This window comes from Cyprinodon tularosa, unplaced genomic scaffold (assembly GCF_016077235.1).
Source record: "Cyprinodon tularosa strain WSP-4 unplaced genomic scaffold, ASM1607723v1 ctg623, whole genome shotgun sequence".
In the NCBI taxonomy this organism is placed as follows: domain Eukaryota; kingdom Metazoa; phylum Chordata; class Actinopteri; order Cyprinodontiformes; family Cyprinodontidae; genus Cyprinodon; species Cyprinodon tularosa.
In genome coordinates, this window is record NW_024039367.1 from 1133696 (window position 1) to 1147814 (window position 14119).

Here is a 14119-nt window from a genome sequence, read left to right on the forward strand (position 1 = left end):
TTAGGGGTGCTCAGTGGGGAAGTGGGTAGCACTGCTGCCTAACAGAAAGAAGTTTCTGGGTTTGATTCCCAGCCTGTAGTCTTTCTGCATGGAGTTTGCATGTTCTCCCTGAGCATGCGTGGGTTCTCTCCAGGTACTCTGGCTTCCTCCCACAGTCCAAAGACATGACTGTTAGGTTAATTGGCTTCTCTAAATTCTCCTTAGGTAGGCACCAGCAACCCTTCGATCCACTGGGGATTAAGTATGTAAGAAAATGGATGGATGGATTTACACAGAAATTATTAAGATTTCTGTCCCCTCCTTATGTAATGAATTATGTAATTTTTGGTGAGATATCATTTTCAAATTTTATATCTGAAGTGATTCAAATCTCTCATTACTGATAAATTATTTTTTAAACTTTTTTGCTTTTAGATATTTTCTGGCAAAAAAAAACTCTTCACACAAAACAAAAAACTGACTAAAATGTGTTTTTATTTTCTTCAAGGGAAGCAGTTAAATGTTTTAATTATTTTTTTAATCTAATTTGTTTTTGAAATACTTCAGTATCTCTTTTTTATATGATCTGGTGTAAAATTTAATTGATTTCCTAAGCTATTAAAGTATTCTAAAAGCAAAATATTTTTGATGGGATTTCCTTCCTGAACATCAGACCAAATTTCATTTTTGCAGTGGTTAAAAAAAGCTACCTGTTATTTAAGGAGAGTGCAACTGGAAAAATGGTATCATCAGCATATAGTTGCATTTTGAAGAGAAAAACAAAGGGAACAAAAAATATGTCTTTTTTTATTTTGGATTAGATTATTATTGCTTTTGTTTACAAACATTTATACTTTAATTTCTAGTCTATTCTTTCTGAAATTGACCCTGCTACATATAAATTATAAAATTACCAAACAAACTGGTGGTTAAATTAGATCCATGTGGAACTCGCTTAGACATTTAAAGTGATAATTCTAGGCAATGTCTGATTCCATTCAAGCTTTTTTCTTATCCTTCCAGGTTGCTCCAAGGTGACCTGTATCAGCCTTACCCAGGAGGCCTCCCTCCAGTTGTCTCCTCTCCACGGTCAGCAGATCTCCATCCACTTCCTGGACATGACTGATTGCTTTTCGCTTGAGGATGAGGGTTTGCGAACTATCGCCTCCCACTGCCCTCGCCTCACTCACCTGTATCTGCGACGCTGTAGCAGGCTAACAGACGAGGCCCTTCGCCACCTGGCCCTTCACTGCCCATCAATAAGGGAGCTGAGTCTCAGTGACTGCCGGCTGGTGGGGGATTTCGGGCTGCGTGAGGTGGCCCGTCTGGAGGGCTGCCTGCGCTACCTGAGCGTGGCCCACTGCACCCGAATAACGGATGTTGGCATCCGCTACGTTGCCCGCTACTGCCCAAGACTGCGCTATCTGAACGCCAGGGGGTGTGAGGGGCTGACTGATCACGGTCTGGGACACCTGACTAGGAGCTGCCCCAAGTTAAAATCTCTGGATGTGGGTAAATGCCCACTGGTGTCGGACAGCGGGTTAGAGCAGCTGGCTATGTACTGCCAAGGCCTGAGACGGGTGAGCCTCCGAGCATGCGAGAGCGTCACGGGTAGAGGACTCAAAGCTCTGGCCGCAAACTGCTGTGAGCTGCAGCTACTCAACGTGCAGGACTGCGAGGTGTCGCCAGAAGCGCTGCGCTTCGTCCGGCGCCATTGTCGCCGCTGCATCATCGAGCACACAAACCCAGGTTTCTACTGATTGATGTGGAGGGTTTTTCTTTCGGCTAGCATTTGTCTTTTAAATCCGCCCAGGTGCGGTTTATCTTCAAAGCAGTCTTCAGCAGAATGTATTTAACAGATTTATCTGTAAAATAAAGTGTTTCACTTTTATGACATCGTCCCCTAGCATCATCATTAGCATTGTAACACTGAGCACTGAGTACAGTTGTGTGAACTTTTAAAGCCAATTAATATATATATATATTGTACTTTAAATTCAACACCAATTTAGGTTCTCATCATAATCTATTTATAGACACATTTCATCAAACTGAGAGTATAAAAAAGGAAAAGAACAAAAAAAAAAACAAAGTATTGATTTCTATCTGTTCTGCGCTGACAATCATTTCAGTTCCAGGTGTCGAAATTTACACTTTCTTTGATCTTATTAAGGTATCTCTCGCAGTAGAATAATTAACTGCTTTGTATTAAGACCAATGTCAGAAATAAATGGGGACACATTGCTGCTAGATCTGTGCCAATAAATTTTTTTTTCCAAAATCCATGTTTATGAGTCATAATTAACAATATTTATGAGCAGCATTTGAAGGGTTCTGATTTGATATCAAGTAACATTAAGACTTTATAAAGAAAAAAAAAAGATATGATTCCATTTTGAACTTCCTTTTTAATTATTTTGAACAGACAATACTTTTATATTTATATTCTTTGTCTCCATCCATCTTTTCCATTTATTCCATCAGGGTCGCAGTGCCTATCTCCAGCTGTCAAGGGGATAGAGGCAGGGCACACCCTGGACAGGTCACCAGTCTGTTGCAGGGCAACACATAGAAACACATAGGCATTTAACCACACACACACTCACACCCAAGGACAATTTAGAGAAGCCAATTAATCTAACAGTCATGTTTTTGGACTGTGGGAGGAAGTACCCGGAAAGAACCCATGCAAACTCCATGTCCATATGTTCCTCACAGGCCTGCAAAAAGGGCAAGCCTTCAAGAGTATTGCTGTATTAATAAGGCAATAGCTGGGCCCCACCTGTTGTGAAACATTAAAGCTTTAGAGGGTCTCTGATCTCATCCATCCCTTAACTATCCAAAACCATTTCAATCCTTATGTTGTATTTCGGAGGACCTGGTTTAATGGCGTGCTGCTGTGAGCTGTATATTTAGGTGATATCTATCATCCTTCCTATCCATTCCTTTAGGCATTTCTCCCAGCACTGCAATCAGGTGGGTTGTTGGATCCTCTCTTCTGGAAATCTCTTCCCAGAATGCACTTAATTTCGGAAAAGATTAGAAGATATGAGTATGGTTTGCAGTTTGTGTCCTACAGTTTCTTCAGCATGACGATTACATTTTTTAGTAAAAACAGCAACTATCCATCTATCTAATGTCACTTGTTTGTCAGGATGATGGGGAAAGCAGAGACTAAAGCAGGAAAACAATCCTGCAGATTAAAGTAAGTATTCACATCCTTAGAACTTAGTATAAAAAAATGTGTATAATTGTAGAGAGCAAGGAAAGTAATAAAACATTTTGGGAACGTTTTTACCAATAAAACTAAGGACAAATCTCCCCAAAGCAAAATGCTGCTCCAACAATATTGTTTCATGTTGGTTTAAGGTAGTGTTTATTTTCCGGCAGATTGTTTTTTGGAGTCTGAGGATAAATGCCTTTCAGATGAAATTACAATTTTCATATTTAATATAAACTTACACAAGTTGACTCTAACACAAAAAATGTCTTCCCTATCTGTGATGAAGCGATTTTAGCCTGGTTTTTACTGGGTTTTAGACTGTATTCATAATGAACACAATAGATTTAGGATTATTTATTTATAGTTGAAAGCATTAAACTTTAAACCAATAAACTTTATATTAAATCAGTATTTAATCTTTAACTGGTTATTAAAACTACTTCAGCCACCCACCCACCCACACACACACACACACACACATATATATATATATATATATATATATATATATATATATATATATATATATATATATATATATATATATATATAAATAATAAAAAAAAAAGAAAGAACCAAGTCCTAAAGTCCTATTTTCACTTGATAGTTGTTCTTTACAATGTGTGTGTTTGATTTTTATGGTTCTAAAGTAAAGAAGGTCAATGGGGTTTAAAACACATTTCTAAGACTTTATAAGCTTGCTCTTACATGGGCTGATTTTTATTTCAAGTCAAGAGAACATTTGTTGAACTGTTAGACCAAACAGTGATAAGTTGAAAAGAATAATGACATTTTTTTTGTCTAATTTCAGAAAGTATGAAGCAAAATTCTTCACACACCAAGAAAAACCAATGGTTTTTGTATCACATCATGTAGTGAATCATACCTCTTTTCTCCTTTTTTATTTGTAAACTTTTAGACTTTTAAGAGTTCTAAAAGGTGCAAGTATAAAGTCCAAAACCAGACTAATCAAATGTGTGTGTTGGACGGAAAAACAATTAGATTTCTTTTTTAGTTCTATCACTTTCTGATTGTGACCACTAGAGGTCACTGGAGGTTTGCCTTTTTTCTTAGCTTTTACTTGGCACTGAGGTAAAATCATCTGTACCCCAAAGTGTCTTAATCTTATACAAGAATCCATAAGCATTCAGACACTGCCATACTGATGTAAGCTCTGCAGTGGTGGTAATGTGTAATTGTAGCAGAGGGAGAAGATTCCGAATTTTGGGAGACACTTTTAAACATCCTGACACTTTTTTCAATCCAACTGAACCTCTCTCCTGAACACTAGGATTAGCTGTTTATAAACTGTACTTTCAACCACACTATCTGAGACAGCAGTTTATTTCCTAGTTAATACTGACCTCTGCAACTGAAGCTGCAAAATTTATAAACCAAAATATAGATATGAAAGGCAGCGATTCCGGTAATGACTGTGAAATGTCACTTTCTTTAGATATATTCTTAACTCCCATTTCATCTCCCTTCCAACAGGAATTGATAGGAACATACTTATTATATTTGTATAAATATAGTGCCCCAAAATATATCTGCGGTGCAAGACAGTTTTTCAAATTTGTCTCATCAATGCCACACATTTTAAACATTTATTTGGATTTGAAGTTAGAAACCAACTAAAAAAATAAGTTTGTAGGCAGTTTTTTCCAGCTATGTGAGGAAGGAAAATAACACATGGTTTCAATATGGAGAACCATGGTGTGCCTTTGCTTTCAGTCTTCTTAGGCAATACTTTGTTTAACAATTACAACCACAAGGATTTTGGTGAATGCTTTCTGTTCATCCCCAGAATAGCAGAAGCTGCCAGATTGGGTGGTTGCTTCAGTAAAAGGAATTGAAAAGTTGTTTGAATAGATTTAAGCAAAGGTGATTCTAGATGGGGCCCAACAGGGGAACTGGTCCTGGCCCCTGTAATGGCACCTATACTGAAAGAATAGACTACAGAAAATATAATGTAAGTCAACTTTCTTGGAAAGGTTGTATCTTCCCTTGATAAAAAAAAAAAGTTACTAATGGAATAAGAGGATTTACAACTAAAATGAGAAAAGAAACTGCTCCATTATCCTATTTCAAGTTGATATGTAATTATGTTATTATAAGGGCAAAATACTCATACCTTTGGCAGCTCATCTTATATATTTACTCAGTTTAATGGTAAAATTGCTTATTTTAAGAGCTTTTTACTTTTATGGCTTAGTGTTTGCTGTTTCATAGCAAAATAATTTCCCATGATTATATGCAATGACAGAAGGAACTGCACTGCAAAAAGTGTCTATGTAACCAAGTCTCACAACGTTAGATCAACCCAAAAAAAATTTTTGGGATATTTTTCTAGACTGATTTACTTCTTGTTTTGAGAATTTTATATCATAATTTCAAGGGAGCTTGCGAAGTGTATCACTGTATTGGCAAATTATTGCATTTATTTTTAGAATTTACTCAAAAGAAGATTAATAATCTAACAGAATCTGCTCTTAAGTGAATCAACCTAAAGACAAGGTAAAATAGATTATTTGGTTAAACCCTGGTCAGATTCAGTTTGTCAGTGAGTAACTGATTCGTCCCTCGGACAAATCATCATAGCTGTACCGTTGACTTTAAATATTATTTGCAAATTACAGTCATTTTTGCGCTTTAGCTATATTAAGACCCAACCACAGTTTTTATCTGTTAGATCATTAGTCTGCAACTATGCTTTTGGGAGTCACTTAATATACTATTAAACTTTTTTATTGTATTTATTATTTTTGTTAGGCGTCCCCATGAGAAACACAGGCCCCACCCTGGCCCCTGTGATAAATTCAGTCTAGAACCACCATTAGATTTAGATGTAAGCCATTCTGATATATGAAAATGCAATGAACAGAATCACAATCCAAATTCCGTTATCTGTCATTGAGTACAACCAAATTCATTCCACCCAATCATTGAAGGACAGGTGCCTGAGGCTGCAGCCAATGGGAGGTGCTGCCTTTGCCTTAGAAAGATGATAATAAATCATTTAATTCCAGCTCCGGATGTATATTTAGAGTTTTTGTCTTAGAAGTTGAATCCTCAGACCAGTTTTGAGTCTGTTGAAGTCTGTAACAGGTTTTCTTTTATAACCTTAACCATCTTCTATGACATGAATTCAGGTTACTGATTGTAGTGGGAAAAACTGCAGAAGGTAGGATTAAAACATTTCTGACGAAACTCAGCTTCTCGTGAGGAGGTCAGCGGACTTTTGGGACATAAAGAATCAAAAAGCAAGAAAATAAACAACCATTGGGAATACATTCGTCATTTAATCTGTTAAACCTAAATAAATAGATATACTGTATAAAATAAAACATATTTCTTTGCACATTTTCTCAACATGCTCCTCTATTTTTTTCAAATCTTTAAATGCAGAATTAAAGGTCATAGAAATCGCTTAAAAATAAATAGTGTATAAAAAGTCAGAAGTTATAAGGTTGTAGTTGCAGCAAAGCTTAAGTTTCCTTCCCTTGCTAGAATTAAATGAAGCCGTTCATTATGGCTGTGTTTAACTCTTCCTTTTTGCAGACAGTTTCACAAATTACGACCTTTAAACATGTGTTTCAGGTCTTCATCAGTCATAGTGTTTTGGCAGTGCAAACACTGTATGTCTTCAGTAAATTGAAGCAGTTGCAGATTGCCCTTCTCCAGGGTATTGTGCCAAGGTTGCCTTCTCTTCATAATTTCAGTCTTTGCTGCTGTAGGTGTAGCGTCTTTGCTGCTGGATGTGCTGCTCTTCCCAGTCTGGATGTTTGGCTCGATTCATGCAGCAGCAGCGGTGCATCGGCTGCGCCAGCGTCACCTGTGAGGGAGAATGCAAAACATTAGTGTCTGCTGTGTTGGGCTTTGAAGATTAAAAGTTGATGGAAGGAATGGCTTTCAGTACCTGAGATTTGAACGCACGTAGCTCTTCATGAATCTTTTTATAGCGTTTCTCTAGTTCCAGATTTTTCCCCTTCAGCTTCTCCCTGTCTCTTCGCTCTCTCAGAAAGTCCTCCTTGTAGACTTCCGCCTAGATAACAGAAACAAAGCATGTGAGGACATAGGAAATCAGAGTGCAGTGGATAGAGTTTGTTCATCCTCATTCTTATTAAAGGAATTCAGTCAATTTAGCTCATACTGTAGACAGGGGGCACAAAGCTGGTGTCACATGAAAGCAGCAAATAACCAGTTTGGTTCTCACAGCCATCCCTTCAAATAGATCTTTCCTATTCAGTTACTTTTTTTTCCAACTTTTATTGTCATTACAGTGTAACAAGTACAGCGCAACAAAATTAACTTTCTGCATTTAACCCATCCCATTGGGGAGCAGAGGGCTGCCATTGTGCGGCGCCCGGGGAGCAGTGTGGGGTAAAGGGTCATTCTTAGGGACCCAGAGTGGCAGTCTGTGGGAATGGGGCTGAAACCCAAAAATCCTGATCAAAATCTCAGGATTGCAAGCGCAATGCCCTAACCACTAGGACACGACTCCCCTGGAAAATTTAAATCCCTTTATTGTCCCACAATAGAGACATTCGTTCTCTGCATTTAACCCATCCCCTTTGGGATCAGTGGGCTGCCACCCCCCACTGCTCCCATGCCCAGTGAGCAGTGGGGGTTAAGGGTTTTTGCTCAGGAACCCAGAGTGGAGGTTGTGGGGATCGAACCTTCACAGAGCACATGCGCACCGCTCTAACCACCAGGCCAACACTCCCCATATGTAGTTACAGTTTTTCCGCACCTTTTTCCTGCAAATAAAAACCCTAATATGAGCATCCTTATTTATTAACACAGCTGATAATGTTTATGGATGTTTTGATTGGATTTTACAAACAGTGTTTCAAACAGGGGTGCACACTGTTTTAAACAACTTTTACAAAGATCAGCTGGTGTTTTTTATATAAACAGCATTTATAAATCCCAATGTAAACAGGGATTGTGTCCTTATAGCTCTGTGCTAGGTCCAATACATTGTTTAGATATTTGTGAATATTTTTACACGCGTGTGGAACATACCTGTAAAAACAACACAAATCAAAGGATCTAGTAAAAAATAATTTCACGGATGCAACTTTGCATAAACACAGCTAAAGGTATGCCAAAATTGATTAAAAAAATATCTCAACAGTTGCAGGACAGCTTGTAGAAATGTGTGCTCCATACATTACTCCACTGGAACAGACATGATATCCTTTTAGAAGCAGACTTTGATCATATCTCACCTGATGTTTCCAGATGTCTTGTAGTGTTTCGCTGCTCATCTCCTGAGGCTGAGAGCTCTTCAGCGTCTCCTCTAAGACCTAAACGACACACATTGAATCATATGTTAGAACCATTCTAACATGCCTGACGCATGGTGCATGTTTATAAAGCGGCGGTCAGACCTTGTTGAGCCGCCTGATCTCCTCCTGCTGATGCTGCCACCTTTGGCTCAGAGCGTGGTTCTGCGCTCGCAGCTCTTCCTCTGTAGTTTGTAACTTGATTCTAACGCCATCTGTTCTAGGCTGGATGAATAAATTGAGACAGCTCAGAAATGAAAACTTAAAGCCAATATATTGAACGCTTGTCTGGTGTATTTACCTGGGGGTCTTGATGGGCATGTTCCTTTTTAGAAAATGTGACATGCTTCTCCTCTTCATGACTTTTTTCTTCATCAGTGAGACTATCTTGTGTTAAAGCCTTTAAAAACTGGACCTGTGGATTAAGAAAAGTCAATGAAGCTAAAATAACAGGAAAAACAGAATATAATAAATAAAGTAAAAGTATCCACACCCCTTGAACCTACTCAAATGCTGTCATGTTATAGCCACAAACTGACAGGACATAAAAAGTTAAGGGACTTTATTTTTTTCTTTAACTTTTTTCTAATTGATATTTGAAGGTCACTGGAGCAGTTGGATTTGGGGGACAGGGATGAGGTTGTGAAGAAGTTTAAATCAGAGTTAGGTTATAATTCAGCCAAATGCCCTGCACAGATCTACAGCTCATGTGGTCTAATCTGTCAGCTGGAAAACTTTTACTGATGTACTTTATAGATTTTTTATTTTAAAGAAAGTAACAGAGAATACCATTTGCAGTTTACCACAAGCCATGTAGGAGACAAAGGAGTTGTGGCAAACAAGGTTCTCCGGTCAGATAAGACCAAAAATTGGCCCATACAAAATGTTAGATGTGACAAAAAACATACTGATCTCAAAGCACCTTTTACAAGTTGTAACATTGCAATGGCACCATTAAACTGTTGGACTAATTTTCATCAACATGAAAAAAAGAAAAGCGGATGAATTCACAAAAAAAAAACAACCCTGAAGTTGAAGCTAGTCATCTAGCACAGGTGTGTCTAAAAGTTGATCCTCAAGGGCCACCGCCCTGCAGGTTTTAGAGGTTTCCCTGCTTAAGCAAAGCTGATTTCTTTTGACAGCGAATTGACAGGCTTCGCTAAACAGTAGTCGTGACAATCAGATCCGCTGAAGCCAAAAAAACATTGAAAAGCTGTTGGACTGACTTTGGACATGCTTGATCTAGCAGAAAAAAAAATACATAATGGAACGGAATAGATCAAAGCATTAGAATGGCCCAGGCAAAATCAAGACCTACGTCCAAATAAAAATCTTTAGCTAAACTTAAGAATTGATGTTTCCAGAAACTCGTCATCTGGCATCAGGTATGCTGCCTGCTAAGGTGTTTCAGAAACACATTAAAAGATTTCCAGCTGCCAGTCCAGCAAAGATCATACTAAAGACTAGTGCTGAAACAATTGATCATATTTATTGTGATTAATCAATTATTAAAATAATCATCAACTAATTTAGTAATCGATTAATTGTTAGCTGGAGTATAGAGATTCTAAAACATGGCTTTAGCTGACTTAGAGCAATAATTATATCAAAATTGTAAAAAATTATATAAACATTTTGCATTTAAGATAAAAAAAAAAATTTTTTTGTCTCTCTATCCAGATCTCAAGTAGACATTTTTCATTTCAGTTAGTTTAATTTCATAAAAAAAAATCTTCTTTAAGGAACCTTTGGCTATCCGATTATTAGTTGATTAATCGAAAAAATAATCAACAGATTAATCAATTTGTAAAATAATCTAGTCAGATTTTTTAATGTGTTAACTTATTAAAAACAACATTTTGTGATTGTTATAAGACAAAACCTGGAAATGTCCAAAGGGTGTTAATACGTCTACCAGGCACCGTATGAGCTCTTTAAATAATCAGGATGTTCTTACCTTTTTCTTGTAAAACTGCATCATGGTTCTATATTCTTTTGCCCACTTAGTATTAATAGCAAGAAGCTGTGTAAAAAAAAAGAACTCTGTAAAAACGAAACTTTTAAGCATAAGTAGAGCAATCTGAATTCTGAAATATGCAAACCTCTTTATTCTGCTGCTCTAAGATGAGAATCTGCTCTTTCATGGTGTCATGACTGCTGACTGGCTTTTCAAACTGCAAAACATGGAAGGGAGAAATTGAGGAAGTATTCATCTGCAGCATCCTAGAGTGACTCTGCAAGTATTTATGCAATATAAAGTACACCCCAGCTAACTTCCTTTTGCACAGTTTTGGAAGTTTTGCTGTACTGTTGCAGCAACACACAAGGGGATCATCATGAGACTGAAAAACATTCACCAACCTGTGTGTCTTTCTTTAAACTTTGACCCTCAGCAGCCGTCCATCGCGTTTCCCCAGTGGAGCCAAGAGGGAGGCAAACATCATACCTAAAAAAGACAAATGATATATGTAAAATGATCAAGTTTTTTTTATATATACCGGTATATATATATATATATATATATATATATATATATATATATATATATATATATATTAAACCATCAGTAGAAACATATTATGTATAAGAGTCTTACCTGTTTATAGTTGGTAATGTTGGATACAGTCTCTGGTTTTGTTTGTGTTCTGTAGCCTGCAGCGTCTTCGTAAGCAGAGTGTCTCCAGTGTTTCTGTCAACAGACTGTAAGAATAAAAAATAAGACAAACCCAAACTAATATGGTAACAAATAAAAAAAAACTTTAATTGTTATTTTGGTCATTTGGAGTGTCTTTTCTTTTATGGTCTTTATTTTTCCCTTGAGATAAAGAAAACTGATGAGAAAACACAAAAATCTGTACTGGTTTTTAATGATCCTTTAATTAGTACTCTAAAAAGTGATTGGTTTTAAGTCCAAAACATTCATGGAGAGTTGGTGCTGAGGCAAGAAGAAAAATTTTGAACATGAGTCAGAATAAGGTTTGGCTCAGACTTGCAGTAAGTTATCTTACTTCATCCCGGTCATTTAGATATTTCCATTTAGACATTACAAAACTGTTTGAGTCACCACTTCTATAATGTTGTCAATCAGCAATTCTTAAGGGTTTATTAAGCCGTTTCCAACATAATGTTTTAAATTCTAAATAAAATAAAAATATTATTAAACTGATTTTGTAAATTCTTTTACTTTGCATCAATTTTCTGTCAGTCTTTACAGAACTATATATGAGAATATTTTATCTATCTATCTATCTATCTATCTATCTATCTATCTATCTATCTATCTATCTATCTATCTATCTATCTATCTATCTATCTATCTATCTATCTATCTATCTATCTATCTATCTATCTATCTATCTATCTATCTATCTATCTATCTATCTATCTATCTATCTATCTATCTATAAAGTAAAGACTATTCCACTTACCATGCTGTGATAAAGATTAGTCTTCAAACCGTGAATGTGTCTCTCTCACCGCCTGTTCTTCCACTAACAGCCGCTCCACTGAGCATATATAACCTTGCAGGTCTGTGACGTACTAAAACTGGCCTCGTCCAATCAGCGGCCGGGATTCCCTCACGACGGAGTTTGAGAAGGAAAGTACAAGTTGCGCGTGCGGTAATTTGCCGAGTGTTTACAGTATGAATCGATGACTAAGAGAAAATCTGCAGTCACACTGCAAAAGGTTACGTAGATAAATCAGAGGTTCTTATGGTAATATGAATGCAGCTGTTCGGAAAAGCCTTCTGTTGTCATTTGCGGTTGATTTAGTGCCTTCATGTGTTTCACATGATGAAGTTTCCTTTCAAAAGTGAAAGGAAGTTAAAAAAACAAAACAAAAAAACATACATTTGCATATTGAAGACGTCTGATATAGGAAACTGCTCAAATGTACCAAACTGCTCAGATTGTCTGAGCTTTTGTTGCCTTTGTGCATCACATTGTGCATGACTGAAACATGGTGCTGGCAGCATCATGCAGTTGTTGAGATGCTTTTTGAAAGAAGTGTCAATGAAGGTGATCAAAACTGATAGGAATAAAAGCTGGAACTAATGTAAAAAATGAAACTGAGTCAGAAGTTTCCCTAACCTCTCTGCATAATGATCCTCCAATGGGATATTTTAGATAGAAGCCCATTCATGTGTTTGAATGTCCTAGTCAAAGTCCAGACCTCCAGTTTCGCTGAGCCTGAACTATTTTTTCAAATAAAAAGCAGAACCCCTCTTCAATCATCAGCTATTGACTAACAGCAGAGGCAGTGTAAAATATTTTACCTTTTAGAGGAGCAAAAATGAGACACACAAGGTTTAAAAGCTTTAGAGGGGTTAATTTGTCATTTAAATGGAGGAAGAAATGGAGAAAACATATATGTGTTCTTCTAACTTGTAAACACCTTCATTTTTTTACAGCTGGCCTCATCTACTTGCAGCTTGTGTGTCAAGTGTATCAGCGCCACATCTTTTGGACTTCCTGGGTGGTTTGACTGCAGCTGCTCACTCGCCACAAAAAAAACGTTTCAGAGCCAGTAATACTGAAATGAAACTGTCCAAACAAAACGTAACGCTAGCGAGGGGCGGGTTATGGGAAAATCACACGTCGCTCGGGCTTATCTTATTGCATAATCTTAACTCAGAGTCTGTTTTCAAAGTTGCTGAGTCAGAGCAGCCTTGTTTCAGGGAAGAAGAAGAGGGGAAAATACGCTGCCGCTTCTCCTCCAGTAAACTTGGCAGCTGGGGACTGGACCCAAATGTGCTTTCTTGTGGAAACATATATACCGGAGGGTCCGGGGCCTTTCATGGACCCATACAGAAAGGACATCCCTTTCATCTTCTGCAAAAAGATGGAGTAAAGCATCAGAGGTGTCTATCAATCTCTTCATTAAAAGATGCTCTCCCACTGAATCAACCTTAGACATGTATTAAAATTCACAAAGAAATGTATTTTATAATGTGTGGGAGTTTGTGTGAACTGTTTGGTTGAAGTGGGAGCTTTCATTTCTGTATATTTCTGCTGGTAGACATTACTAGGGTTTTAAAGTGATGTAGCTGGATATCCCTCTTAACTCTGAGACATTCCAAAGTTTTGGTAGAAACAATAGATTTTGGAAAATGTTCTGTGTACTGTAAAAATTTTACTCTTTATATTTCAGAAAAAGAAATGTAATAAATAAAGTAAAAAAAAGTAAAATATAACATGTGAAAAATATAAAAACTCTTCAAAAGAGAATTAGAAGAACCACATCAGTAGAGAGATGTTAGAATTACCTGCTTCCTTGGATATTAACTTGTTTGTTTTGTTTTTTTGTCCCAGTAGCATGTTTTAGGTCAGAAAACAAATGGACTATGCTAACCTTTATAAAAACAATTAATTTTCAAATCATTATAAAAAAAGAATTCTAGCAAAGGACAGTACTGGTCCTATAAATAGACTAGTATCGTTAGCCAGGCAAAGGCCTGATCATACAGGCATACAAGCAGATAAGTGACACCCAGATAATCTTTGAATGCACAAACTTTCTACTGCACCACAAGTTTTTTGAAATCTGTGTGTGGTTTAAAGGCAAGCTTTAACTTCATCTATAAAAAATGACTTATTAGCCACCGTGCAATTTCCTTGTTCTTGTT

General features: G+C 37.0%; 2 protein-coding genes across 2 annotated transcripts in view; one reads left to right on the plus strand and one right to left on the minus strand.

The window, feature by feature from the left end:
* The window catches only part of si:dkey-192l18.9 (F-box/LRR-repeat protein 7), a 40511-nt gene extending 38251 nt beyond the window's left edge, over positions 1-2260 (plus strand). The window contains exon 4 of the mRNA XM_038307937.1: positions 1003-2260. Within this exon, the coding sequence (XP_038163865.1) occupies positions 1003-1739 (737 nt within the window). The 3' untranslated portion in view covers positions 1740-2260. The remainder of the gene's footprint in view (positions 1-1002) is intronic.
* Positions 2261-6505: 4245 nt separating this feature from the next.
* Positions 6506-11989, minus strand: LOC119798445 (TNFAIP3-interacting protein 3-like). The gene is made up of 10 exons (XM_038307929.1): positions 11922-11989; positions 11090-11193; positions 10855-10939; positions 10596-10667; positions 10451-10516; positions 8795-8908; positions 8599-8718; positions 8437-8514; positions 7122-7247; positions 6506-7037 (listed from the first exon to the last, which is right to left on the minus strand). The coding sequence occupies exons 1-10, from the start codon at positions 11922-11924 to the stop codon at positions 6921-6923; spliced, it is 885 nt and encodes a 294-aa protein (XP_038163857.1). The 5' UTR covers positions 11925-11989; the 3' UTR covers positions 6506-6920.
* Positions 11990-14119: the final 2130 nt, after the last annotated feature.

Excerpts from the sequence above, each read along its gene's own strand:
- LOC119798445 (XM_038307929.1), bottom strand. Across the intron at positions 8,515-8,598 it reads AGATCAGGCGGCTCAACAAG|GTCTTAGAGGAGACGCTGAA; the intron begins GTCTGACCGCCG and ends TGTGTCGTTTAG. Across the intron at positions 7,248-8,436 it reads AAGACATCTGGAAACATCAG|GCGGAAGTCTACAAGGAGGA; the intron begins GTGAGATATGAT and ends TCTGTTATCTAG.